The sequence below is a fragment of the Phyllobates terribilis genome, unplaced genomic scaffold, assembly GCF_046119375.1.
Source record: "Phyllobates terribilis strain yellow unplaced genomic scaffold, ASM4611937v1 Scaffold_3__8_contigs__length_932513732, whole genome shotgun sequence".
Taxonomy (NCBI): domain Eukaryota; kingdom Metazoa; phylum Chordata; class Amphibia; order Anura; family Dendrobatidae; genus Phyllobates; species Phyllobates terribilis.
In genome coordinates this window covers 710228231-710253736 of record NW_027362763.1, presented here as the reverse complement: position 1 = coordinate 710253736, position 25506 = coordinate 710228231, and the positions used below count along the sequence as shown (strand labels likewise).

Genomic DNA, 25506 nt, shown 5'->3' with positions numbered 1-25506 from the left:
AGTATCTTATTATTACAGATATCCCTGAAGGGTTCCGGCCTGCTTTCCAACCAAAGTACGTATCTAACCATTCATTGCTTGATTAAACTGGAAATATGGGAACGTCTCGTGGCATTCTTATAGTCAGTGCAAACGTATAGGAACACCTCATTAACTGTGGGGTCCGACCACTGGGATTCCCAGTGATCCCGAGAACATGGTCCCCATCTCCTGTGTGAATGGAGTAGTACACATACATGACCACCACTCTATTCTCCTCTTTGGGAGCACCAGTGATTACTGCGCCCTTAGACAGTAAATGGAGCTGACATCCAGAAATAGGGAACCAGGAGCGAGTTGTTGGACGACCACTGAGATCCCCACTTATCTCATGATAAGTCGGGACACTTATCATACTTTTATCACCAATCCTAAGCATGGGTGATTAAATGCTGTTGGTACAACACCCCCTTTTACCATTTAAATATGGGCGGAGGGGTGAACCGTGTGCTATTTTTTTGTACTATTACACCTTCACAAACCTTTTAATAGAAAAAAACTAATTAAATTTTGCAAATAATTTGGATTCAAAATTGTTTCCTGTGTCCACAGCTCTTGGAGGAGCTCTTGGTTTATGTATTGATGACATTCACTCAGTAGACAACAAGAAGGAATATATTAAAGGTGCAATGACTGCATGATCAGGCTTCATGTGCACAATGGGCGCGTATGCAACAATTTTTTTCATCCATCCAGGATAGTGGGGATTGGAAATCTGCAACATACATGTCAATTTATGCTGAAAGTTTCCTCCTTAGTAATGTAAAGGGTGAAATGTGCAGCAAATCTAAAGCAATTTCTGAAATAAACAGGTAAATTCTGTGTGAACGTACCCTTTAAGGCTGTTTCCCTGGAGATGCAGAGATCTGCATAGCAGCTGTGGACACAAAACGGTGCAAAGTTTTTATTAAAAATTAGTTCAGTTGATTCAGCTTTTGTTTTAGATACATTAGGACAATGGAGATAAAGATGGACATAGCTTGCAGCTGGTAAAATTACGTGAACTAATGGGTCTAACACTCATTTCAAGGAACCCGTACTCCGATAGCATTAAGGAGATGCTAACGACATTTGGAACCGCAACATACAAAGTCGGCCTCAACGCTCATCCCAATGAGCAAGACCCCCGTGTCCCCATCATGTGCTGGGGAAGCTGTGCATACACCATACAGACTATCGGTGAGAATTTTGTACTTGCAGTCAGTGAATGTGCCCCTATTACACTACGGCTAATCATAATTTTGCTCTTCTTCAGAACGTATATTAACAGACGAAGAAAGACCTTTATTTGGAAATCTGCCGTGTCGACAGGTAAGGAGAACTTATGAAGAATTGTAATGCTGCAGTATTTTTGTAAAGTATATAAAACTTGTTCTTAAAAATAGACATTACAATCATTCAGTGCTAATATTTTGTTATTGTGTAACTATTAAATCTTCAAAAATTTGTTGTGTAATGACTTTTCATTTTCTTATTCTTAGGATGACTGCTTAAAGTCTCTCACAAGATTTGCAGCCGCTCACTGGACCGTGTGTTCTCTGTCAGTGGTGCAGAAACACTTTTCCCGGCTTTTCCAGTGTAAGTAACTATAAATGAATCCCCTTTATTTTCACTGAGTGATGGAATGAAGCACACTTCAATTTAAGGTTCGGTTCACACAGTGTTCTGGTCTCTGCTTAGGACTCCGTTGGGGCTTCCGTCTGAATACTGTTTCCCAGACGTAGCTATTCCACTACTCGAATGTATCCTGTCAAAATAGACAGACATTCCCACAAAGAAGGTTAAATTGAATCCAAGGTTTCATATTTTGGACTCCATTTACCTCACTTCTGAGCATGGACCCTAGGACGTGTTGTGAAGCAAAAGTCAGAATTTTGCCTTTGTTTGGTCGTTGCACCTCCCCTAAAAAAAAAAAAAACACAATAAAAAGCAATTTTGTATGTACTCCAAAATGATGTCGGCAAAAACATCATAAGCATGGTCCACTGATGAAAAAAAATAAGAGGACTGTTGGTACTTACCGTGAAATTCCGTTTTTGTAGCCTTCATTGGTGGACGTTGGACTCCTCTCTTCACCCAGCTACACAGTTAGTGGCAAAGCAATAGGAGAAACATCATAAGGAAGAGAAACTCAAAACATGCATCCAAACTAGGACAACTAGAAGGGTGTGTTCTGTGTCGTTATCCCCAATGAAGACTAATAGAAAGGGATTTTATGGGAAAGTATCAAAAATTCTCATTTCTCGGACGCTTCATTGGGGGACACAGGAAACCATTGGACGTCCTAAATCAATCCCAATGCTTTGGAATCAGAAGTACGCAAGAACAACAAAGGTAAAGAGATAAATGCCTCAGGCTTTACCCTTTTTTTTTGCAGCACCCTTCTACTCGTACTCGTGTCAGCTTACATGAATTTGTAAACTTTGTAAAATTTTGAGAACTTGTGAACGGAGGACTAAGTCGCAAGCTTACAGGTATACAGAACAGAAGCCTGATGACAAATGGTCCAGGTAGCCACCACCACCCAAGTGGAGTGAGCCTAAACCCCCAGTAGAAACACTCTGTCCTTTGCCTGATAGACTTTCAGAATGGCAGAACATATCCAGTTAGCAATAGTGGCCTTAAAGGCAGGGAGACCTTGACTAATTCCTTCCAGAATGACAAACCTGATTATCAACTTCTGAACGAGTCCATCACTGACAGGTGACGCATCCCTCTAACCATATCCAACTTGTGTAAAGATTCTTCTAAAAAGCAGTAAACTGGGCAGAAACCTTGATGAAATTGAGACCCAGATGTAAGTGTGACCCAGAAAAGAGAAGAGCTTAGAGACGACATGGACATACACCAACAAAAAAGTCCTTCCAAGTACATTAATAGGAATGTGAAGAGGAAGGCATCTGTGCCCTAATCACAGCTGGAACTGCCTGATTGGAGAAAACTGAAGACTTCAGAACTACAGCTTTAACTGCCATAAAGTGAGCAGCCGCGATTGAGAGAAGATGATTACTTATGCTCACCAGGATCTTCTGGGCCAGTCCGGGGCCACGAGGATGACAGGAACCCTTTCCAACTTGATCTTCTTGAGAAATTTGGCTTAGTCTGAATGACATCAGATCGACATCTGGAGTGCCCCACCTGAGACAAATCTAGAGGAAAACATCTCGGTGAAGATACCACTTTTCCGCAGTAGTCCTCCGCCAGTATGTGGACCGCTGAGATTGCTGGAATTTTTTGTTCTGCCGAGACAAGAATCTGAGAGATCTCTTGCATGGTTAGACAACTTCGCGTTCCACACTCATGGTTGATGTTATGTCACGGCGGTGGCATTGTCTTATTGGATTTGAACTTGTAGACCTGACCAGATGAAGAATGGACTAACAAATGCCTCTGAGCTCCAGGACGTTGAGGGGCTTTGTGATTCTTCCAGTTTCCTGGACAGTGGGCTTCTGGAAGACCGCTGTTCACAGAGAAGTCTGGCGCCCATCGTCACAATCTGACAATGAATATGAAGAAAAAAGCTGCCGGCCAAGGCAAAGGAGGGAAGAGACCCACCACCAGACCAGGGACTGCCTGGCGTTGGGTGGGAGGAGAACCATATGATCCAGGGAGAGTAGGCTTGTCCCAATGAAAAACTGAGCAAAGGGAATCCTATTAATGGCGGTAACCATTTTTCCCAAGATACTTATAAAAAAATAGAGGAAAATGGCAAAGGACGCCTCAGGGAATGTATGCCTGTCAGGAGAGCTGATATCTTGTCATTGAGAGAAAAAAAAACCTTTGCTCAGACCGTGTCTTGATGATAATGTTATCCAGGTATGGAATATCCACCATCTCCGTGGCCCAAGAGGGTCGTAATGGTGCCCCTGATCTCTGCGAACACCTTGGGACTGTAGCGAGCCCAAAGCAGAAAGCCACAACTGGAAATGAGAATGATGGACTTCGAAACTGAGAAAACCTTTGGTGAATTGTGGATATAGACGTATTGCATATCCGTGGAGGACAGAAATTCTTCGGTTTCTGTGAGGGTTATAATGGAATGAAGAGACTCCATTCTAACACGTGGTACTCAGACTCATTTGTTCAACAGCTTCAGGCCCATGATGGGCCGAATAGAGCCAGCCTTCTAATTCCTGATCAGGAAATGAAGAGATGGCCTGGAAAGAAACGGAAGCCAAGAAGGGAAACCGTGGAGGACAAGATGACGAGGAAAAAAAACATCTTTTGGAAGAGCATAGAATTCCATCATGTATCTGATCCAAGTGTCATCGACTGTGGGGTCCACGCATCCTTGAAGAGAGGACGGCCGTCCAACCAAATGGTTCCTGGGTCGGGGGGCTTGGTAATGCTGAGGAAAAGTTGTTGCCTCTGGAACTAGAAGAATTGTCCACTGGCTGTATGAAAGCCAAAAAAGAACTGGCTGGTAGGAAGGTCTCTTCATGTCTTGAGGGGCGGCGGTCTCTTTTGGCAGTTGGAAGAGAATTGATGAAAAAGACAACACTGATGCTTTCTCCGTCTGCTAGCAGGATGTTTGGATCAGTCTTTGGAGCAGAGTTCTCTTATGGCGTCCAAGTTGATCTTTGCCCATCTTGGTCCCAAACAGGCAGGATCAATGAAAGGAATGTTAATAAGGGATCCTTTGGATGCAGTTATTTGTACTACGATTTGAGCCAAGAACAAGACAGATTGCTACAATGTCTATTGAGGCCTGAACAGAACAGTCAGCAGCTATAAGCGAGACAAAGCAGAGATACTTTCCCACCATGGAAATCTTCTCTGTGACCTCCAACAATACAGTTGTAAGAACCCCCAGAAAGGATGGCAGTTCAAGCTGGGCTCTATGGTTGATTTTGCCAACAAATGCAGATTTAGCCAATGATTCAACACACAGAGCAGTGGGGTACTTGACAAAAGCTGTGTCTGAGTGGGAGAGTCATGATCTTTGATAACTGAAAGACCGGGGGTCCACCGAAGTAGAGGAAGACCAGGTGGCGACAGGAACAACTGGAAACGGATACAAAATTTCTACACAAACTTGTCTGTAAAAACATCTTTCTGAGCACCTGTCCAGTCTGAAGGACACAGTCTCTGCAGGAGGAGAGTGGCTTGCTTCCATTTCATTCAGAGAGTGGTTCACCGCACTGACAAGGTTGTTGACCATGTCTCTAGCCTGAGCGCCTGGTCGAAATCCAGGTGTAGTATCGAATGGTGGGCCAATTCCTGTGGTGGTTGAGACCTCGGGAGATGGCAAGTGCCAACTGAAAGAGTGACTGAGGCCAAGATGATTAAATCTCTCAAAGCCGCCTGAACTAATGCTGCGGTCTGCCATGTTGGTGTGGAGTAGCTAATGGGACTGACTCCTTCAGAGGAGTGATCAGAGTACCAGGTGGTGGTCACAGTGGTTGGCCTGATGGGAATTTTTTTCTCTGACATAGGATATGGGCAAAGTGAGTGACCAGTGACGGCTGTGCGGGCTAGGCTGCGGGGTCCTCTCTGAGAACTGACATGGTAGATGGCCAGGAGAGGTAGAACGAAGAGGAGGAGCTGATTCCGGGTGGGGAGGGAGTTGCTGGGTTACAGCGAGTGTTGGTCCCCGGTGGGGCAGACTGGCTACCCGGTCCTAGGATGGATCTCAGCTGGCCATGGAAGATCCCTCTCATCCAGAAGGAGAACAAGGCTGAGGACTTGAAGCAGTGGAAGGATGCCTCGGTCAGGCAGCAGGCAATGGAAAGCTAGTGGCGGGCACAGGTTGAAACTTGGGAAATGAGTTTGTGCTTGATCCAACTTGATTTGCTGGTTAAGCAGGGGTGCACAAGAATCTGAGGCGTAAATTAGAGTTCCAGCTTCAGTAGGAATAGCAGGGGGCTGCGGTATGGCACAATAAGGACTGGAGCGGAGCGGCGGTTCAAAGCAGGGACGTCCTCGGGAGAGACCAGGGAGGGGTCCACCGAGGACTGGCAGAGAGAAACTGGGGCTTGGGTGATCTGGGGAAAAAAAGTAAGGGGCCCAGGACGAAAAAACTTTGATGCAATTAGACAGCGGGGAAAGTAGGTTAAGTGGGTCAACTCAATGCACAAGGATGCAGGCAAGGGGCTATACTCGCATGTCTTGAAGAGTCTTGATCCTGGATCCTCTTTCCTCCGTGCAAAGATCCATGTTTTGATGGACAGGTAGGAGACAAAAGGCAAGGGATTGTCTGCACTAGTACCTGGTCCTGCCATCCAGACAGAAGAGGATACCGCTTGCACAGTCAGGATTAAAGGGAGGTCAATTCTGAATCTGTTTCCCTAATCTAAAGATGAAAAGAGAACTTTAGTCAAAAAATATCAAACACTACAGGTAGATACAGGTCTGGAACACCAGGACTATGTCTGCCTCCTGCGTAACACTAAGCTAGCTGAGTAACTTGGTGCTAGTAAACCACATACACTGTCAGGTGGGCGCTGTTACACTGAGTAAAATGATACCTTTGTTGATGAAATCCGTCCAGAGGTTCTTTTATAATCTTTATTTTTAGTTCTGCCATAATGATATCCTCGTGCTCTGGAGTGGGACTTAGGGAGGGGCTGTAATTGCTGCTCTCATTATGTATTCCTATCTCCGGCCTCTGACAGGTCACTGTGCTTTCAGTGACCTGCCTACTATTTTAAATATTGCATTGTAATTTCTCTGCCAATTTAAAATTTACATCCCCCAAAATGGTCGCCGCGCATGCGCAGTAGCATCTTTCGGTTGCCGATCCTACTGTGCATACACGGGCACCATTTTGCTACAGGAAAAAGAATTTGGGTGCAGCAATATGGCGCCGCGTGTGCGTAGTAACATCTCTTGGCAATCGAGAAATGCTACTGCACAAGCGGCGGGGGCCATATGGCTGCAGGCAAGTTTCTTTTTCCTGTAGCAAAATGGCCACATGCTTGAGACCCCTGGTTTATACATTTGGCATATATATATCGGGATATTTTCCAAGCATATACACTGAACACACTGTAACAAAAAGTTAAAACCACAATATTTTATCTTAGAAATCATCTGATATATGTTAATTCAACTGTTCATGTGTTTTCTCACAGCAGTCGTACATCAGGAGGACAGTGATGAAGCGCCCGGTATACTGGATATAGACATGTTCCATTTAATGGTGAGTGTTTCTAGCCATTTTACCGGTAATTTCTGATATTTAGGAACAGTTTTCTACCCAATTCCAAATTTTTGCCTGTGTTCACATTCGCTTCATGTCTTTCCAGAATAGAAGGGGTGTTTGTGCACTGTCGACATCGCTCACTTGTTTCTAGAACTGGCAATCTATCACCACTTAACTAATTAAAGGGTCTCGCTCTTTATTTCCTCACTTGTACGGGTCATATTTGATGCAGAAAATTCTGCTCATGATTTCTGGAGTCAAACCTCTTGATTTATCAATTACATTTTGGGTTTTTTTAAGTCTCTTTTCTTTTTTGTCTTATGGTATTCATTGATGTTTTTTGTGCTAAAATCGAAGATACTTTTTTTGTTTTTTCTTTTTTTTTTACCTTCTTTGCACAATTTTACAGTAAGGAAAAAAGAGGGATTTTTGGTACTCACCGTAAAATCTCTTTCTTGGAGCCTTCATTGGGGGACACAGGACCATGGGTGTATGATGCTGTCGCTAGGAGGTTGACACTATGCAAAAAAAGGAAAATAGCTCCTCCTCCGCAGTATGCACCCACCTACAGGCACCAAGCTCACCAGTTAGTGGCTAGAGCAGCAGGAGAAGCATAAAATAACCAACAGTGCAATGCCCAACGGGACACAACCGTGAAAACTGAATGAGATGCCCAACAGAGCCAACTGGACATATGTCCAAAAACAGGGAGGGTGCTATGTCCCCTAATGAAGGCTCCAAGAAAGAGATTTTACGGTGAGTACCAAAAATCCCTCTTTCTCTATCGCTTTATTGGGGGACACTGGACCATGGGACGTCCCAAAGCAGTCCCTTGGGTGGGAGAACAGAAGATAGTCACAGACTAGGTCAGACTGCAGCAACTGCCGCCTGCAGAACCTTCCGTCCAAGACTGGCATCAGCTGAAGAAAAAGTGTGGACCTTGTAAAGCCTTGAAAAGGTGTGAAGAGAAGACCACGTTGCGGCCTTACAGATTTGAGAGGCCAAAGCCTGATGGCGGACCGCCCAAGAGGCCCCCACCGCCCTGGTGGAGTGAGCGCTTACTCCGGGAGGGGGAGGTTTGCCCGAGATGCGATGTGCCTCCAAGATGGTCGAACGTATCCAACGGGCGATGGTTGACTTGGAAGCAGGGAGACCCTTGCGATGCCCGTCAGGGATGACAAAAAGGGCATCCGAGCGCCGAAGGGAGGCCGTTCTAGAAAGGTACACACGTAGAGCTCTGACCAGGTCCAGTTTGTGCAGGGACTTTTCCCGTGGATGCACTGGAGCAGGGCAAAAGGAAGGCAAAATGATGTCCTCATTAATGTGAAAAGCGGAAACCACCTTTGGCAAAAAGGAAGGCACCAGCCTGAGCACTACTTTGTCTTGATGGAATACCAAAAAAGGCGACCGACAAGAGAGGGCTGCGAGTTCTGCGACCCTTCTAATAGAGGTAACAGCCACCAGAAAAGCCACCTTCCAGGAAAGGAGAGAGGCTGGAATGTCCTGAATGGGTTCAAACAGAGGTTGTTGTAGGATGCTTAGGACCATATTAAGGTCCCATGGTTCCACTGGAGGGCGATAGGGGGGCGCCAGGTGGGCCACCCCTTGTAGAAACGTCCTGACCTGAGGACGGCTAGCTAAGTTACATTGGAATAGAATGGACAAGGCCGAAACTTGGCCCTTGAGAGTGCTGAGAGAGAGTCCCGCCTCTAGGCCAGACTGAAGAAAAGCCAAAATGACTGGCAAAGAAAAAGACATAGGAGTCAGCTGATCCTGTTCGCAGTGACGAAAAAAGGCTCTCCAAGTTCTGTGGTATATGCGCTAGGTAGCGGGTTTTATTGCGTTAATTAGGGTCTGAATGACATTGTCAGTAAAGCCCACCGTCTTCAACACCGCGGCCTCAACGGCCATACCATTAAATTCAGAGAACGAGAACTCTGATGAAGAATAGGACCCTGAGAGAGGAGGTCCGGACGGTCTGGTAGTCTCCAGGGGGAGTCGACAAGCAGATTTATCAGATCTGCGTACCAGACGCGTCTGGGCCAATCTGGGGCCACTAGGAGAACTGGTACTCCCTCTGTCTTGATCTTTTTTGATGACTCGAGGGATCAAAGGTAGAGGTGGAAAGAGATAAGGCAGTTGGAACTGTGACCATGATATGACTAGCGCGTCCTGGGCGATTGCTAGCGGATTGTGGGACCGAGCTACAAAGGACGGAACCTTGTGGTTTAACCGGGACACCATGAGGTCGACGTCCGGCGTGCCCCACCGTAAGCAGATTTGGTGAAACACCTCGGGATGGAGAGACCATTCTCCTGAGGCGAGGCCCTGCCGACTGAGGAAGTCGGCCACCCAGTTGTCGACCCCTGGAATGTGGACTGCTGAGATTGCCGGGACCGTCTTCTCGACCAAAAGCGGCACTCTTGCCACCTCTTTTAAAACGGGCTTGCTGCACGTTCCTCCCTGATGGTTTATGTATGCCACGGCCGTGGCATTGTCCGATTGTACACGGACTGGGAACCCTGCCAGGATCTCCTGCCAGTGACGCAGCGCCAGGTAAATCGCCCTAATCTCCAGATTGTTGATGGAAAGGGAGACTTCGTGGGGACTCCACCGGCCCTGGACCGTGTGTTGTAGAAAAACTGCCCCCCAACCGATGAGACTGGCATCGGTCGTGACCATCTGCCAGCGAAGCGGAAGGAATGATCTCTCGGGTCTGAAGGAAGAAGGGCGGGACCACCAGGTTAGCGGCCGTCTTACTTGACGAGGTAACTTGATGCGTCGATCTAGAGATGACGGATTCTTGTCCCAAGCTGAGAGAAGGGCTAGTTGAAGAGACCGGGTATTTAACTGGGCAAACGGAACTGCCTCCATGGCTGCTACCATCTTTCCCAGGACACTCAATCATAGGCGAAGGGAGTGTGGACTTGGGTCAGAGAGGATGTGGATTCCTTGTTGTATAGAGTTTATCTTTTCCCTCGGAAGGAGGACCCGGGCACGGGTCGTGTCGAATTGCATCCCTAGAAAGGTTAAGCGTTGGGATGAGACCAGGGAGGATTTGTCTGTGTTGATCAGCCAGCCTAACCGGGAGAGTGTGTTCAAGGTGATCTGGAGACTATGGAGACAGTCCCTGAACGTGGGGCCTTTGATTAACAGGTCGTCGAGGTAGGTGATGATTACAATTCCCCTTGTTCGAAGAATGGCCATAACTGTCGCCATCACCTTCGTGAAAACCCTCGGGGCTGTGGCGAGGCTGAAGGGGAGGGCTGTGAACTGGTAATGCGCGTTCCTGAAGGAAAAGCGAAGGAACTTCTGATGTGACGCGCAGATTGGGATGTGAAGGTATGCATCCTGAATGTCCACTGAACATAGATATTCCCCGGCCTCCATCGAGGCAATTACCGAACTGAGGGACTCCATCCTGAACTGTCGGATGCGTACATGTCGGTTTAGCTGTTTGAGGTCCGGAATTGGACGCAGTGTGCCGTCCTTTTTTGGGACAACGAAGAGAGTAGAGTAAAAACCGTAAAACCTTTCCTGAACGGGAAACGGGACTATGACTCCTGAGCGTAGAAGAGAAGTGATGGCTTGGAGAAAACCGGGAAGCAGAGATGGTTGTGGGGGGCGGGATCTGAGAAAACGTGATGGTGGCTGGAGTCAAACTCGATTTTGTAGCCGGAAGTCACAATGTCTTTGACCCAGGCATCTGCTATTGCCAGGTGCCAAGAATCTGTGAACAGAAGGAGACGGCCGCCCACCCTGGGAGGAAAACCTGTTGGATCGTGATCGTGATCCAGAGGACTTGGAGGAGCGACCCTTTGGGCGCCAGTTAGGCGTGGGCCTAAAGGAGGGCTTACGACTGTCCCGCTGTGCTGGAGTACGGTCCTGTTGAGAGGAGGGGTTCGGTTGAGCGAACTGACGAAAGGACCGGAACTGAAGGGAGCGTCTCCTAGGAAAAGGGCGTTTGGGTCTGGGCTGGGGGAGAGAGGTGCTCTTACCCCCAGTAACATCAGAGATGATCTGGTCTAGCTTGGATCCAAACAGCCTGAAACCTTGAAAAGGAAGATTAGTTAGAGATCTTTTGGAAGCCGGGTCGGCGTTCCAGGCTTTAAGCCAAAGAATTCTACGTAAGGCAACGAGATTACTGGAAACCCGAGCTGAGCATGCAGCGGAGTCGAGGGACGCCGTAAGTAGATATTTTCCAGCGTGGCCAATTTGATCAGCTAAGTCGGCCAGATCGTCCGGGGAGGCCCCTGCTAGGATGCCCTGTCTGAGCTGTTTGGCCCATGCGGACACCGCTTTTGATACCCAAGTTGAGGCGAAGGAAGGGCAAAGGGAGGTGCCCACGGCCTGAAAGGCTGACTTAGTGAGGGCCTCAACCTGTCTATCCGTGGTATCCTTAAGGGAGGAACCATCCGGAAGAGACAGTACCGTCTTGGCGGAAAGGCGAGAGACGGGAGGGTCCACAGATGGGGACTCCGTCCATTTGCTGACAAGGTCATGGTTAAAGGGGTATAGCACGTTTAACTGTTTCTTTCCTGTAAAGCGCTTTTCTGGATGCTCCCACTGCTTTTGAAAAACACTGTCAAATTCTGCATGGTTAGAAAAAGTGCGTGCAGGACTCTTAATCTTTTTGAAGGAAACTGAGTAGTCCCGGGAAGGGCTCTCGTCTTCTGTAACATGCAGAGTCTGATTGACAGCCGTTATAAGGCTGTCTATCATGTCCTGGATCTTAGAATACTGGTCTGTATCGGAACCAGAGTTAGATCCCGGGGCGACCTCCGGGGAAGAGGTGTGAGACGCAGGGAGCATCTTGGAGTCTGGAGAGCTGGAGGATGAGCTTGCATGAGTTCATTTCTGAGAACGTGCCGTCAGTCTGCCCCTGTGAGGAGGGGGCAGGGGTGCCTACGAATCGTCTGTGGGGACGTTCACATTTCACGCGCCCCCCTCCCCCTCGATGGAGAAAAGCGCGGCTCAATTGCCGCGCATAATGAAGAAGAAGGAGGAAGTGGCCCAGGGAAGCGCTGTTAAGCGCCATGTTTGGTGAGAGGGGGAGGGGGGAGGAAGGCAGGTAATGCCGGGGGACTGAGACCTACAGCTGAAAGACAGGGAAGTACCTGTCTTAGCAGGACCAGGAATCGTCCGTTCCTTTGTCCTTCTGAGGATGGTCTCAGGATGCCTTCCTGGATAGGGGGGGGATCCTGGCTTTTCCTCCTTCCCGCACTATCCGGTCTTAGACAGTGCAGGAGACGGTGTCAACCTCAGAAAACTGGGGGAAGGTCACCCGCAGGGACCACCGTCTCCCTCCCAGGCCGCTCCGAGGAGGGGGCTGGGGTGGGAAACAGGCTAGGACTGGCCACCGAAATCACCCTGAGACACCCTAAGGTGACAGGGGATAAGTCCTGCCCAGCGGGTCCGAGAGTGGGCGATGTTGGGGTAGCCACATTGCTCTCTCGGTCGCATGTGGGTTAACAGGGGACGCAGTGTTCCCTGTTAGCCTGAAGAGCTGTATCTGAAAGAGAAAAAACAAAGCTTAATAAACACAACCGGGTTGGATCTGTGAAGATCCAGGTCTACCTCCTACAGACACTAAGCTTAAACTGGTGAGCTTGGTGCCTGTAGGTGGGTGCATACTGCTGAGGGGGAGCTATTTTCCTTTTTTTGCATAGTGTCAACCTCCTAGCGACAGCAGCATACACCCATGGTCCTGTGTCCCCTAATGAAGCGATAGAGAAAGTGACATGTTCTGGGGAAATGTCGCCAAATTTGCGCTAAAAAAAAATATCAGACATACATAAAATCAATCCCCAATGACGGGGGGTTGGAATAAACTTGCACAAAAAATAAGTGACTTTTTAAAAAGTCACAATTGGTGATGAGGCAGCAAACATTAGTGAACATTTAAAAGAGAAAAAAAAACATATAAAATACACTTTAAAAAGGCGCAAATTAAAAGAATTTGGTAGAAATCAAAACCGGGTAAGAAAAAGGTAAAAAAAAAAATAGACAAAAAAAAGGGCAACCTTTTTGCTCTGGCCCCATTGCTTAACTAAAACGCAGATCGCGAGACAAATCTTTGAAACATCTTAATTTTATCAGACACAGATTTTGTGTTGTTTTTTTTTAAATGTGAATTTCTTTAACCACTTCAATGCCGGTGTCCTTTCTGGCACCCATGAACCATCGAGTAAGCTCTCAGACCGCTCCATCAATGGGAGAAAAAGAAAAATTTTGTTTTTCAAACTGGCCACACAAACCGAATTTATTTCTTTTCTACAGAGGTCTGAAGTTTTTTTTGTTTTGTTTTTTAAGCCACTGAAACATAATAAACTATACAAACTAGATATCTCTATAATTGTACTGATCTGGAAAATCATGTTTGTTTGTTTTTTTTACCTCCACAATGAATGCCGTAAAAACGAAAAACAACGGTGATATTTCGCTTTTTTTGCCATTTAACCCCACTTGCATTGGATGGTTAAAGTGAATGGTGTCTCACTCAAAACTACAACTCCTGCAAAATACGAGGCCTCAGACGGCTATGTCAATAGAAACATAAAAGAAATAAAAATGATGGCTGTTGGAAGAAGGGGAGAGAAAAAAAATAAGCGCAAAATGAAAAATTGCTCAGCCGTGAAGGGGTTAAAGTGTGGTGGCAAAATAGTAAAGGCTGCGGCTGGTCAGCGGATACTGATTGATATGTCATGCGAGTGCTACTGTCACGCCAGCGCCAGGAAAGCCAGCGCCAACATTGCTGGAACGGCGCCAGCGCAGGAGGGGAGTATAAGCTTTTCTTATTTTACTCCGGCGGACTCTGACCTTTAAGAAGGGTTGTGCAAGTAATGAATTTTCTGAAACTGACAACTACGTATAACTATGTTAAACTGTCAGTGGTGGCTCAGTGGTTGGCACTGTTGCTTTGCAGCGCTGGGGTCCTGGGTTCAAATCCCACCAAGGACAACATCTGCAAGGAGTTTGTATGTTCTCCCCGTGTTTGCGTGGGTTTCCTCCGGGTTCTCCGGTTTCCTCCCACACTCCAAAGACATAGTGATAGGGAATCTAGATTGTGAGCCCCGATGGGGACAGTGATGATAATGAATGTTAAGTGCTGTGGAATTAATGGCGCTATATAAGTGAGTAAAATAAATAATTGTGATGATTCTGGATGATTCTGTATTTCTCCTTACAGGTCAGCTTGGTGCTTTCCTTCCCAGCCGTGCAGTGCCAGGACTTTTCGGGGTACAGCTTGGGCATCGGAGATCTACATCTTTTTCACATAGTGACCATGGCACATATCATTCAGATAGTGCTCACATCCAGTCCTGGTAAGGAGACTTCATCATAAATTCAGTATACTGACCATGATAAATAGTATATTTAAGCAGATGGCAAGTAGTAGATTTATCATTTATACTCTCTTAGTTTATACATACCTGTTTAGCTGCTTTTTTTTTTTCCTCCATAGCTAGTCTGAAATTCACCGCAGGTATCAGCGGATGCTCGGGCTGCTTTGCCGTCCATGCCCCATGCTTTACACTGTAGTTTGTTTCTTCACTTTTGGAGTCAGCATTTTTTATTTCTAATGCTTTATAATCACAGTATACACACCTTGAGCGTATTCTTTGTCTTCGCTTTCTCGGCCATAAAGCTGAATGGACTGATTCTGGAAGCCTTCATTAGATCAGTATTGGGTCAGGAAGGGCTTAATTCTTTAATACACCCTTATTATTTTGTTGCCAGGTTTTAGGGGCAATGCAATAATACACTCTCTAGCATCTACACTGGGGAAAAAGAATGAAGAATAGATTTATCAGTATAAGCACCTGCTAATGGGACTTTTTTTTTTATTTTACTTGAAAAGGTTGTTCCCTCCTGTAAATAACATTCTTTGTATAAATCACAATGAAAATTTTTTATGACATTTACTTGTTAAAAGGGAGTATTCAGTGAAGCATTATTACATTTAGTATGGCGCCACCTGGTGTTCACAGTATGTAGTCTTGTGCACGTCCACCAAATTGGCTGACACACTTGCTCAGTCGTATAGTGATTCTGTATTCATTAGAGAGCAGCCCATAAAAATAGTTTCCTGCCTGCTTGTCAGGAAAGGAGCAAAGTCTTCAGTAGCACAGAAATATAGCTGAGAAGATTCCTTCTGCAGAGGAAGTAGGAAGCGATACTATCAGCTGCCAGATGGGGAAGAAGACCAATTCTGTCTATAGCCTACCCATAGCAGCTCCAAAGGGGGACACGTGGAAATAATAGAATGATAATAAAGAAATTGCATGCTAGAATAAAATTTGCAGCCTTTCATTACTTTTGGTATAGAAATGATAACATTTTTATTGTATTAGAAGATGGAATGGAGCAGGAATGTCCAGATGGAGAAGAGGAACAGGCTGCACTGGCTCTGTATAGGACAATCTGCCGGTGTACCGGAAGGTGAGTGGCTATAAGTTCAGGTTTGGACTGGCCCATCGGGGAACCGGTGTATTCCCCGGTGGGCCTCTCACATGACCAATGATTGGCACAGTACACTTGATGCACTATTTGCAGACACAGGCAGCATCCCGCCGAAGAGTGGACCCCCAGAATCAATATTAGTCCAACACAGTATATATTCATTCACTGCAGATGGGATTGTTTGTGACTTTATAATTTAATGGTCCAGGGGACCCAGCAGATTTATTAAAGGTGATAAATTGTTTACTTTGCAAAGCCTTCCCTGCTGCTGCTTGGTCATTGAGGAACTGGTATTTTAATTTAAGGAGTCGGTGAATATTATTCCCTCTACATAATGAGAGCTGCTTTCTGTTACTTTGGCTATTAGTGAGGTCCTGAACCCCTTACTACACTCCTCTCTCATGCTTATTCAACCTATGGGGTGTATTAAGGAGGTTGCCTAAAGAGAGAGATCAAAGGGCTGATTCCACGGACAATATTTATTTCCTATCCACAGGGATAGATTAGAAGACGTTCCTCAGTTATCGTGAAAAATGTATGATTATATAGGTTTTATCGTTCCCTTTGTCAACGAGATTTATCATTACACATCCTAATTGGTGCTGACTTTGTCAAATTTTATTCCAGAAGGATAAAATTTAGGATAGGCAATGAATATTAGGTTTTTGGGGGGCTTGACGCTCAAAAATCGGCTGTTTGAAAGGACCTGTGTCATTGTTGTAGACTCTTTAAAAGAGTTTTCCGGTATCAGAAAACCACCATCTCCCTGGCTGCAGTTTGTTAAAAAAACAAAAAAAAAAAACACTTTCCTTTACTAGCCCTCCCCAGGTCCATCTTTCAGTCTCCACCCGACTCCTGGTGTCTGTAATGCTGACATCACACCAGCAGCGCTGCAGCCAATCGCTGCAATTAGCGCTCATAGTCTGCAATATAATGGGCATCATTTATCAGTAATATGCAGTTTGTACTTCTGTTTTGATCACCTTCCTTCCTTCTCATTTTAAAGTGCAATGAAGACGTGGTCCTCCGGTTGGCACCTGTACAGGGCAATAAAAACAGCAATTCTGCCCTTCCTTAGGTGTTCAGCTCTGTTTTTCCATTACCTAAATGGTGTACCAGCACCTACGGAGCTGCCAGGTATAGTACTAATCCCATTATATCATAGTCATGGTATCCGTTAAACAGCCAGATTTCGTAACCGGTCGTCAGTACAGGGCACTCCCCCCCCCCCCCGTTAGAATAGAGCGGCAGTGTGCAGCTCGACCGTCACTTCATTCATTGCCTGTGGCTGTCGAGTGCTGCTCTCACCTTTTTCAGAAGCTGCAGTTATGCATTCGACCTGCCGCTCCATTGTAACAGGAATAAAGATTACCCTTTCTGCCGATCAGTTCGGGTCCCATCTGTCGGCACCCGCACCAATCATTATCACCTATCCACAGGATAACTTGTTTTCACCAAACAACCCCTTTTAATTTATATATACATTTGTTACCTTTTTTATAGAATATCCTAAGACAATCATGTACATTGCTACAAATGATCAAATGATAATTATTTTTACATTTTCAGTGAGTGGATTGAGCCAGATCAACCATCTTTGCAGTTTCCTTTCATTACCCAGCAACCTTATTAGCATTTTTCAGCAAAATCCCCAAGTGACGGATTCACTCATCAATAGGTAATTGGCTCAAACTGCTTTAAAGCTGAACTCCCATTAATCGTTAAGTTAGAGAATTTATACTAGTATGTTCCTCTGTGAGAATATGTAGTTACCTCTGTAGTATCTCCTGCAGCAGGCTCGAATGACTGTCGCTACCTCTGTAGTCTCTCCTGCAGCAGGCTCGAATGACTGTCGCTACCTCTGTTGTCTCTCCTGCAGCAGGCTGGAGTGATTGCCGTTACCTCTGTAGTCTCTCCTGCAGCAGGCTGGAGTGATTGCCGTTACTTCTGTAGTCTCTCCTGCAGCAGGCTGGAGTGAATATGTTGTTACCTCTGTAGTGACGACTCCAGCAGGCTGGAGTGAATATGTCCTTACCTCTGTAGTCTCTCCTGCAGCAGGCTGGAGTGAATATGTTGTTACCTCTGTAGTCTCTCCTGCGGCAGGCTGGAGTGAATATGTCCTTACCTCTGTAGTCTCACCTACAGCAGGCTGGAGTGAATATGTCCTTACCTCTGTAGTCTCACCTGCAGCAGGCTGGAGTGAATATGTCGTTACCTCTGTAGTCTCACCTGCAGCAGGCTGGAGTGAATATGTTGTTACCTCTGGAGTGAATATGTTGTTACCTCTGTAGTCTCACCTACAGCAGGCTGGAGTGAATATGTCCTTACCTCTGTAGTCTCTCCTGCAGCAGGCTGGAGTGAATATGTTGTTACCTCTGTAGTCTCACCTACAGCAGGCTGAAGTGAATATGCCGTTACGTCTGTAGTGACGACTCCAGCTGGCTGGAGTGAATATGTCCTTACCTCTGTAGTCTCTCCTGCAGCAGGCTGGAGTGAATATGTTGTTACCTCTGTAGTCTCTCCTGCGGCAGGCTGGAGTTAATTTGTCCTTACCTCTGTAGTCTCACCTACAGCAGGCTGGAGTGAATATGTCCTTACCTCTGTAGTCTCACCTGCAGCAGGCTGGAGTGAATATGTTGTTACCTCTGGAGTGAATATGTTGTTACCTCTGTAGTCTCACCTACAGCAGGCTGGAGTGAATATGTTATGACCTCTGGAGTGAATATGTCCTTACCTCTGTAGTCTCACCTGCAGCAGGCTGGAGTGAATATGTTGTTACCTCTGTAGTCTCACCTGCAGCAGGCTGGAGTGAATATGTTGTTACCTCTGTAGTGACGACTCCAGCAGGCTGGAGTGAATATGTTGTTACCTCTGTAGTGACGACTCCAGCATGCTGGAGTGAATATGCCATTACCTCTGTAGTCTCACCTGCAGCAGGCTGGAGTGAATATGCCGTTACCTCTGTAGTCTCACCTACAGCAGGCTGGAGTGAATATGTTACCTCTGTAGTCTCACCTACAGCAGGCTGCAGTGAATATGCCGTTACCTCTGTAGTCTCACCTACAGCAGGGTGGAGTGAATATGTTGTTACCTCTGTAGTCTCACCTGCAGCAGGCTGGAGTGAATATGTTGTTACCTCTGTAGTCTCTCCTGCAGCAGGCTGGAGTGAATATGTTCTTACCTCTGTAGTCTCACCTACAGCAGGCTGGAGTGAATATGTCGTTACCTCTGTAGTCTCACCTGCAGCTGGCTGGATTGAATATGTCCTTACCTCTGTAGTCTCTCCTGCAGCTGGCTGGAGTGAATATGCCGTTACCTCTGTAGTCTCACCTACAGCAGGCTGGAGTGAATATGTCGTTACCTCTGTAGTCTCTCCTGCAGCTGGCTGGATTGAATATGTCCTTACCTCTGTAGTCTCACCTGCAGCAGGCTGGAGTGAATATGTTGTTACCTCTGTAGTCTCACCTACAGCAGGCTGGAGTGAATATGCCGTTACCTCTGTAGTCTCACCTACAGCAGGCTGGAGTGAATATGTTGTTACCTCTGTAGTCTCACCTACAGCAGGCTGGAGTGAATATGTTGTTACCTCTGTAGCCTCACCTACAGCAGGCTGGAGTGAATATGTTACCTCTGTAGTCTCTCCTGCAGCAGGCTGGAGTGAATATGTTGTTACCTCTGTAGTCTCACCTACAGCAGGCTGGAGTGAATATGTTGTTACCTCTGTAGTCTCACCTACAGCAGGCTGGAGTGAATATGTTGTTACCTCTGTAGTCTCACCTACAGCAGGCTGGAGTGAATATGATGTTACCTCTGTAGTCTCACCTACAGCAGGCTGGAGTGAATATGTTGTTACCTCTGTAGTCTCACCTACAGCAGGCTGGAGTGAATATGCCGTTACCTCTGTAGTCTCACCTACAGCAGGCTGGAGTGAATATGTCGTTACCTCTCTAGTCTCACCTACAGCAGGCTGGAGTGAATATGTTGTTACCTCTGTAGTCTCACCTACAGCAGGCTGGAGTGAATATGCCGTTACCTCTGTAGTCTCACCTACAGCAGGCTGGAGTGAATATGTCGTTACCTCTCTAGTCTCACCTACAGCAGGCTGGAGTGAATTTGTTGTTACCTCTGTAGTCTCACCTACAGCAGGCTGGAGTGAATATGTTACCTCTGTAGTCTCACCTACAGCAGGCTGGAGTGAATATGTTACCTCTGTAGTCTCGCCTACAGCAGGCTGGAGTGAATATGTTGTTACCTCTGTAGTCTCACCTACAGCAGGCTGGAGTGAATATGTTGTTACCTCTGTAGTCTCCTGCAGCAGGCTGGAGTGAATATGTTGTTACCTCTGTAGTCTCTCCTACAGCAGGCTGGAGTGAATATGTTGTTACCTCTGTAGTCTCACCTACAGCAGGCTGGAGTGAATATGTTGTTACCTCTGTAGTCTCTCCTGCAGCAGGCTGGAGTGAATATGCCGTTACCTCTGTAGTCTCACCTACAGCAGGCTGGAGTGAATATGCCGTTACCTCTGTAGTCTCACCTACAGCAGGCTGGAGTGAATATGTTGTTACCTCTGTAGTCTCACCTGCAGCAGGCTGGAGTGAATATGTTGTTACCTCTGTAGTCTCTCCTGCAGCAGGCTGGAGTGAATATGTTCTTACCTCTGTAGTCTCACCTACAGCAGGCTGGAGTGAATATGTCGTTACCTCTGTAGTCTCACCTGCAGCTGGCTGGATTGAATATGTCCTTACCTCTGTAGTCTCTCCTGCAGCTGGCTGGAGTGAATATGCCGTTACCTCTGTAGTCTCACCTACAGCAGGCTGGAGTGAATATGTCGTTACCTCTGTAGTCTCTCCTGCAGCTGGCTGGATTGAATATGTCCTTACCTCTGTAGTCTCACCTGCAGCAGGCTGGAGTGAATATGTTGTTACCTCTGTAGTCTCACCTACAGCAGGCTGGAGTGAATATGCCGTTACCTCTGTAGTCTCACCTACAGCAGGCTGGAGTGAATATGTTGTTACCTCTGTAGTCTCACCTACAGCAGGCTGGAGTGAATATGTTGTTACCTCTGTAGTCTCACCTACAGCAGGCTGGAGTGAATATGTTACCTCTGTAGTCTCTCCTGCAGCAGGCTGGAGTGAATATGTTGTTACCTCTGTAGTCTCACCTACAGCAGGCTGGAGTGAATATGTTGTTACCTCTGTAGTCTCACCTACAGCAGGCTGGAGTGAATATGTTGTTACCTCTGTAGTCTCACCTACAGCAGGCTGGAGTGAATATGATGTTACCTCTGTAGTCTCACCTACAGCAGGCTGGAGTGAATATGTTGTTACCTCTGTAGTCTCACCTACAGCAGGCTGGAGTGAATATGCCGTTACCTCTGTAGTCTCACCTACAGCAGGCTGGAGTGAATATGTCGTTACCTCTCTAGTCTCACCTACAGCAGGCTGGAGTGAATATGTTGTTACCTCTGTAGTCTCACCTACAGCAGGCTGGAGTGAATATGCCGTTACCTCTGTAGTCTCACCTACAGCAGGCTGGAGTGAATATGTCGTTACCTCTGTAGTCTCACCTACAGCAGGCTGGAGTGAATTTGTTGTTACCTCTGTAGTCTCACCTACAGCAGGCTGGAGTGAATATGTTACCTCTGTAGTCTCACCTACAGCAGGCTGGAGTGAATATGTTACCTCTGTAGTCTCGCCTACAGCAGGCTGGAGTGAATATGTTGTTACCTCTGTAGTCTCACCTACAGCAGGCTGGAGTGAATATGTTGTTACCTCTGTAGTCTCTCCTGCAGCAGGCTGGAGTGAATATGTTGTTACCTCTGTAGTCTCTCCTACAGCAGGCTGGAGTGAATATGTTGTTACCTCTGTAGTCTCACCTACAGCAGGCTGGAGTGAATATGTTGTTACCTCTGTAGTCTCTCCTGCAGCAGGCTGGAGTGAATATGCCGTTACCTCTGTAGTCTCACCTACAGCAGGCTGGAGTGAATATGCCGTTACCTCTGTAGTCTCACCTACAGCAGGCTGGAGTGAATATGTTGTTACCTCTGTAGTCTCACCTACAGCAGGCTGGAGTGAATATGCCGTTACCTCTGCAGTCTCACCTACAGCAGGCTGGAGTGAATATGTTGTTACCTCTGTAGTCTCACCTACAGCAGGCTGGAGTGAATATGTTGTTACCTCTGTAGTCTCACCTACAGCAGGCTGGAGTGAATATGTTGTTACCTCTGTAGTCTCTCCTGCAGCAGGCTGGAGTGAATATGCCGTTACCTCTGTAGTCTCACCTACAGCAGGCTGGAGTGAATATGATGTTACCTCTGTAGTCTCACCTACAGCAGGCTGGAGTGAATATGCCGTTACCTCTGTAGTCTCACCTACAGCAGGCTGGAGTGAATATGCTGTTACCTCTGTAGTCTCACCTACAGCAGGCTGGAGTGAATATGTCGTTACCTCTGTAGTCTCTCCTGCAGCAGGCTGGAGTGAATATGCCGTTACCTCTGTAGTCTCACCTACAGCAGGCTGGAGTGAATATGATGTTACCTCTGTAGTCTCTCCTGCAGCAGGCTGGAGTGAATATGTCGTTACCTCTCTAGTCTCACCTACAGCAGGCTGGAGTGAATATGTCGTTACCTCTGTAGTCTCACCTACAGCAGGCTGGAGTGAATATGTCGTTACCTCTGTAGTCTCACCTACAGCAGGCTGGAGTGAATATGTCGTTACCTCTCTAGTCTCACCTACAGCAGGCGGTCTACTCCTGCATTTTGCTTTATACTCACTACAACGGCATCTCTTGCAACTTAGGTAAACTTGAAGAGGGCTACACAGCAACTTGAGGCCATGCAATTTAAGATGGCAATATCCTGCAGCCATTGTTGCAAGTAATAATAGTAAATGTGGTCTTCATACTGAAATCAGGTGGTTCACTATCAGTTGGGCTGCCACCAGTCGCCTATAAGTAGTCTTTTAATACTTTGAAATGTCAGGCGACAAGACTTCAGTCATTATTGGTTGACTGTAGATGTATTTGTATATCTGTACCTTTTTCTTATATTTATATATTTTTTTGTGTAAGCTGGTGTAAACACAAGGACGTAAGAAGATGCACAGATGCTGAGCAGACATCAGTTAGGTAAGTTTTCTTCAACAGTATGATAGAAAAAGATTTTCTCTTTAGCCAATAAGTTGGTAAAATCTCATTTAAAGTATTGATCTATCTTCAAACCGCGCACCGCTCCCCAGGCTGCTGTCTTGGTGTGGGCGGTGTGCACCTGATTGATTGACAGGTCAGTCCAGCAGCTTTTTCACACTGCTGGCTGAACTGTGAGTTCCCAATGCTGCTAAATGAGGCAGCTTTGTCTTTTGCTCCACAGGAAGAGCCAAGCTAGCTGGGATTAGGAGCTAACATCCTGGCTCAGCAATCAAGCCTTATTGCAGTGCTTACAAGCTCAGTAGGAAAGCGCTTGTAAGCACTGCCTTCCTAGAGAACAGCAGTGACTGGTCCACCTGGCAATGATCACTAGAAAAGAGAACAGTTGCTTGCCGATCGAACTTACAGCTATCTAATGTAGTGCACTATAATTTCTTTTATTTCTCCCTAGTTACCCACGAGAGTCCAACAAGCTCATAGATCTGCCAGAAGATTATAGCAGTCTGATCAATCAAGCGTCAAATTTTTCGTATGTAGCAAAACCAGAATAATCCAATGGATTATAATTTATTAGAATCTTTTGTTTGAGATATTTATCATTTTACTTTCTATTTTTGAATCAGATGTCCAAAATCAGGAGGAGACAAGAGCCGAGCCCCCACGCTGTGTCTGGTCTGCGGTGCCATGCTTTGTTCTCAGAGTTACTGCTGCCAGACGGATCTGGATGGAGATGACGTGGGCGCCTGCACCGCGCACACTTACACCTGCGGCTCAGGGATGGGGATCTTTCTCAGGTCAGTAGTAGCCCATCATGTCTTAGTGAGCTTAACTCTTTAATGAACAGAGCATTCTGAATAACTAGACACATTTTAGAGATTTTGCACACATGGTAGTATGACAGCCCTAACTCATTTGTTAGGCTGTCAAGGACAGTTTGGGTTGACGTAAGAAATTTTTTTTTTTTTTGTATTTTAGGTTTTATTTTTCATATTATATCCTCAAGAAGGTCCTAAAAAATCTCTGCTCATTCATACTTTATAAGGTTTTTTTTTTCTTTAATTTGGGCATTTCTTGAGACTAGCATTGGGGGATGTTAAAATATAACTTTTATTTGATTTTTTTAACTGTAGCCACAGCCCCCTGAGGAAGTGAAGGCGAAACTTGTTGGAGTGGCTATACAGTTCTTTTAGAATGCAGTAGAAATCCATCTAGCTAGCAACGATGGGGACACCTAATAAGTACATTGTATACACAGGCTACAGATGTGGTACTTGGTGTACGCATATATGGAGACTTGTTGCCAAAAACTCTGACACCTGTTTAGGTCTGAATGAAAGTAAAATAGATAGGGTCTATGCTGCAATAATTTTAATATTTATTATTTTTTTTACCTTTTTTATATAAAAAAAAAAATCAATTAAAAGTTATATTTTAACATCCCTGAATCTGGGATCTATTTGCTCCTAGGAGTAATTTGGTGTTGTGAATAGCCTTATCCTTCAAGGAATGTATACACTCCTTTTGGTGTTATAGCATTGGGGGAGACTTAACAGAAGGTGAAAAAAGTGATGGGCTATAACCTCTCCTCTGACACTAGATGGTTCCGTTTTAGCCTAATGTCTGTAGGAGGCAGACATGACCTGTATCAGGTTCCCTGCACGTTTTGTTTTTTGGCAACCATAAACTCTTTAGTCTCAAGAAAAAAATGCTTCCTGTTGGGACAAGGTTCCTGGTTGTGCTGGTCTGGATCTGCTAAGATCAACAACTTTAGGGCAATCACATGATGAAAGCTGCAGCATTGTCTCTGCCACTTTTTACTTTTTGCCACATTCCAGCTAGACTTGTCTGGCTTCACTCAGTTATCTTGTGTTGAGCAAGGCCATGCACTTCTAGTCGGCTTGTGACCGCATATTTGCAAATCACATACTTGTGATCACGTGCCCGACTGCTCCAGGCATCGAAGAATCCTGACTAGGGTTGAGAGAGTATGTTCTGTCAGAGTATACTCCGGCGAGCTCTGAGCATTTACAGCTGCTCGGTGATATGGTTAAATCGCTCCCGTGTGCATGATTTGCAACTGTTTGACAGCTTAATTACATGTGAGGAATGTGTAAGAAATAGACATTCCTCACATGTAATAAAACTGTCAAACAGTCGCAAATCATGCACACGAGAGCGATTCAACCATATCACCGAGCAGCTGTAAATACTCGGAGCTCGGCCCGAGCATACTCGGCGAAAGGGTTAATAGAACATACTCGCTCAACACTAATCCTGACAGCACACACTGTGCGCGCTATGAGGATTCACAAGTCTGCAGTCACATAGAGTGACTGCAGACTTGAACCTCAAACCAGGACAGCCCCTTTAACAGAAAAATCAAAAGGTTACGGTTAAAGAAGGAGAGGAAAAATTAAAAGTGCAAAAAATGTCAAGTTGCACAATCCTTATGTTGCAGAGCCGGAAGACATTGCTGCAGACCCTCTATTACTGCGTGTTAAAGGTGGTATTTATACTCTCTATTCATTTGTTTGTGCTTTTACAGAGTAAGAGAATGTCAGGTCCTCTTCTTGGCTGGTAAAACCAAGGGCTGTTTCTATCCTCCGCCATATCTGGATGATTATGGAGAGACTGATCAAGGACTCCGGTACGTAAGAGGGCAATGTCATCAATAATAATGGTACACGTGCCGATGTACTTCAGACATAGTCAGGGGA

At 46.0% G+C, this 25506-nt stretch overlaps 1 protein-coding gene across 4 annotated transcripts in view; it reads left to right on the top strand.

Annotated features, from left to right (window-relative positions):
- UBR2 (ubiquitin protein ligase E3 component n-recognin 2) overlaps positions 1–25506 on the top strand; it is a 110200-nt gene that overhangs the window by 78717 nt on the left and 5977 nt on the right. For 2 of the 4 annotated variants that reach the window (XM_073672011.1, XM_073672009.1), the window contains exons 34-46: positions 19–55; positions 1070–1218; positions 1295–1350; positions 1521–1617; positions 7113–7180; positions 14373–14508; positions 15538–15625; positions 16653–16783; positions 17216–17324; positions 22715–22771; positions 23241–23318; positions 23413–23583; positions 25335–25436. In XM_073672011.1, coding sequence (XP_073528112.1) covers positions 19–55; positions 1070–1218; positions 1295–1350; positions 1521–1617; positions 7113–7180; positions 14373–14508; positions 15538–15625; positions 16653–16783; positions 17216–17324; positions 22715–22771; positions 23241–23318; positions 23413–23583; positions 25335–25436 — 1279 coding nt within the window. The remainder of the gene's footprint in view (positions 1–18; positions 56–1069; positions 1219–1294; positions 1351–1520; positions 1618–7112; positions 7181–14372; positions 14509–15537; positions 15626–16652; positions 16784–17215; positions 17325–22714; positions 22772–23240; positions 23319–23412; positions 23584–25334; positions 25437–25506) is intronic. The other 2 variants (XM_073672013.1, XM_073672012.1) reach the window with 2 other exon arrangements.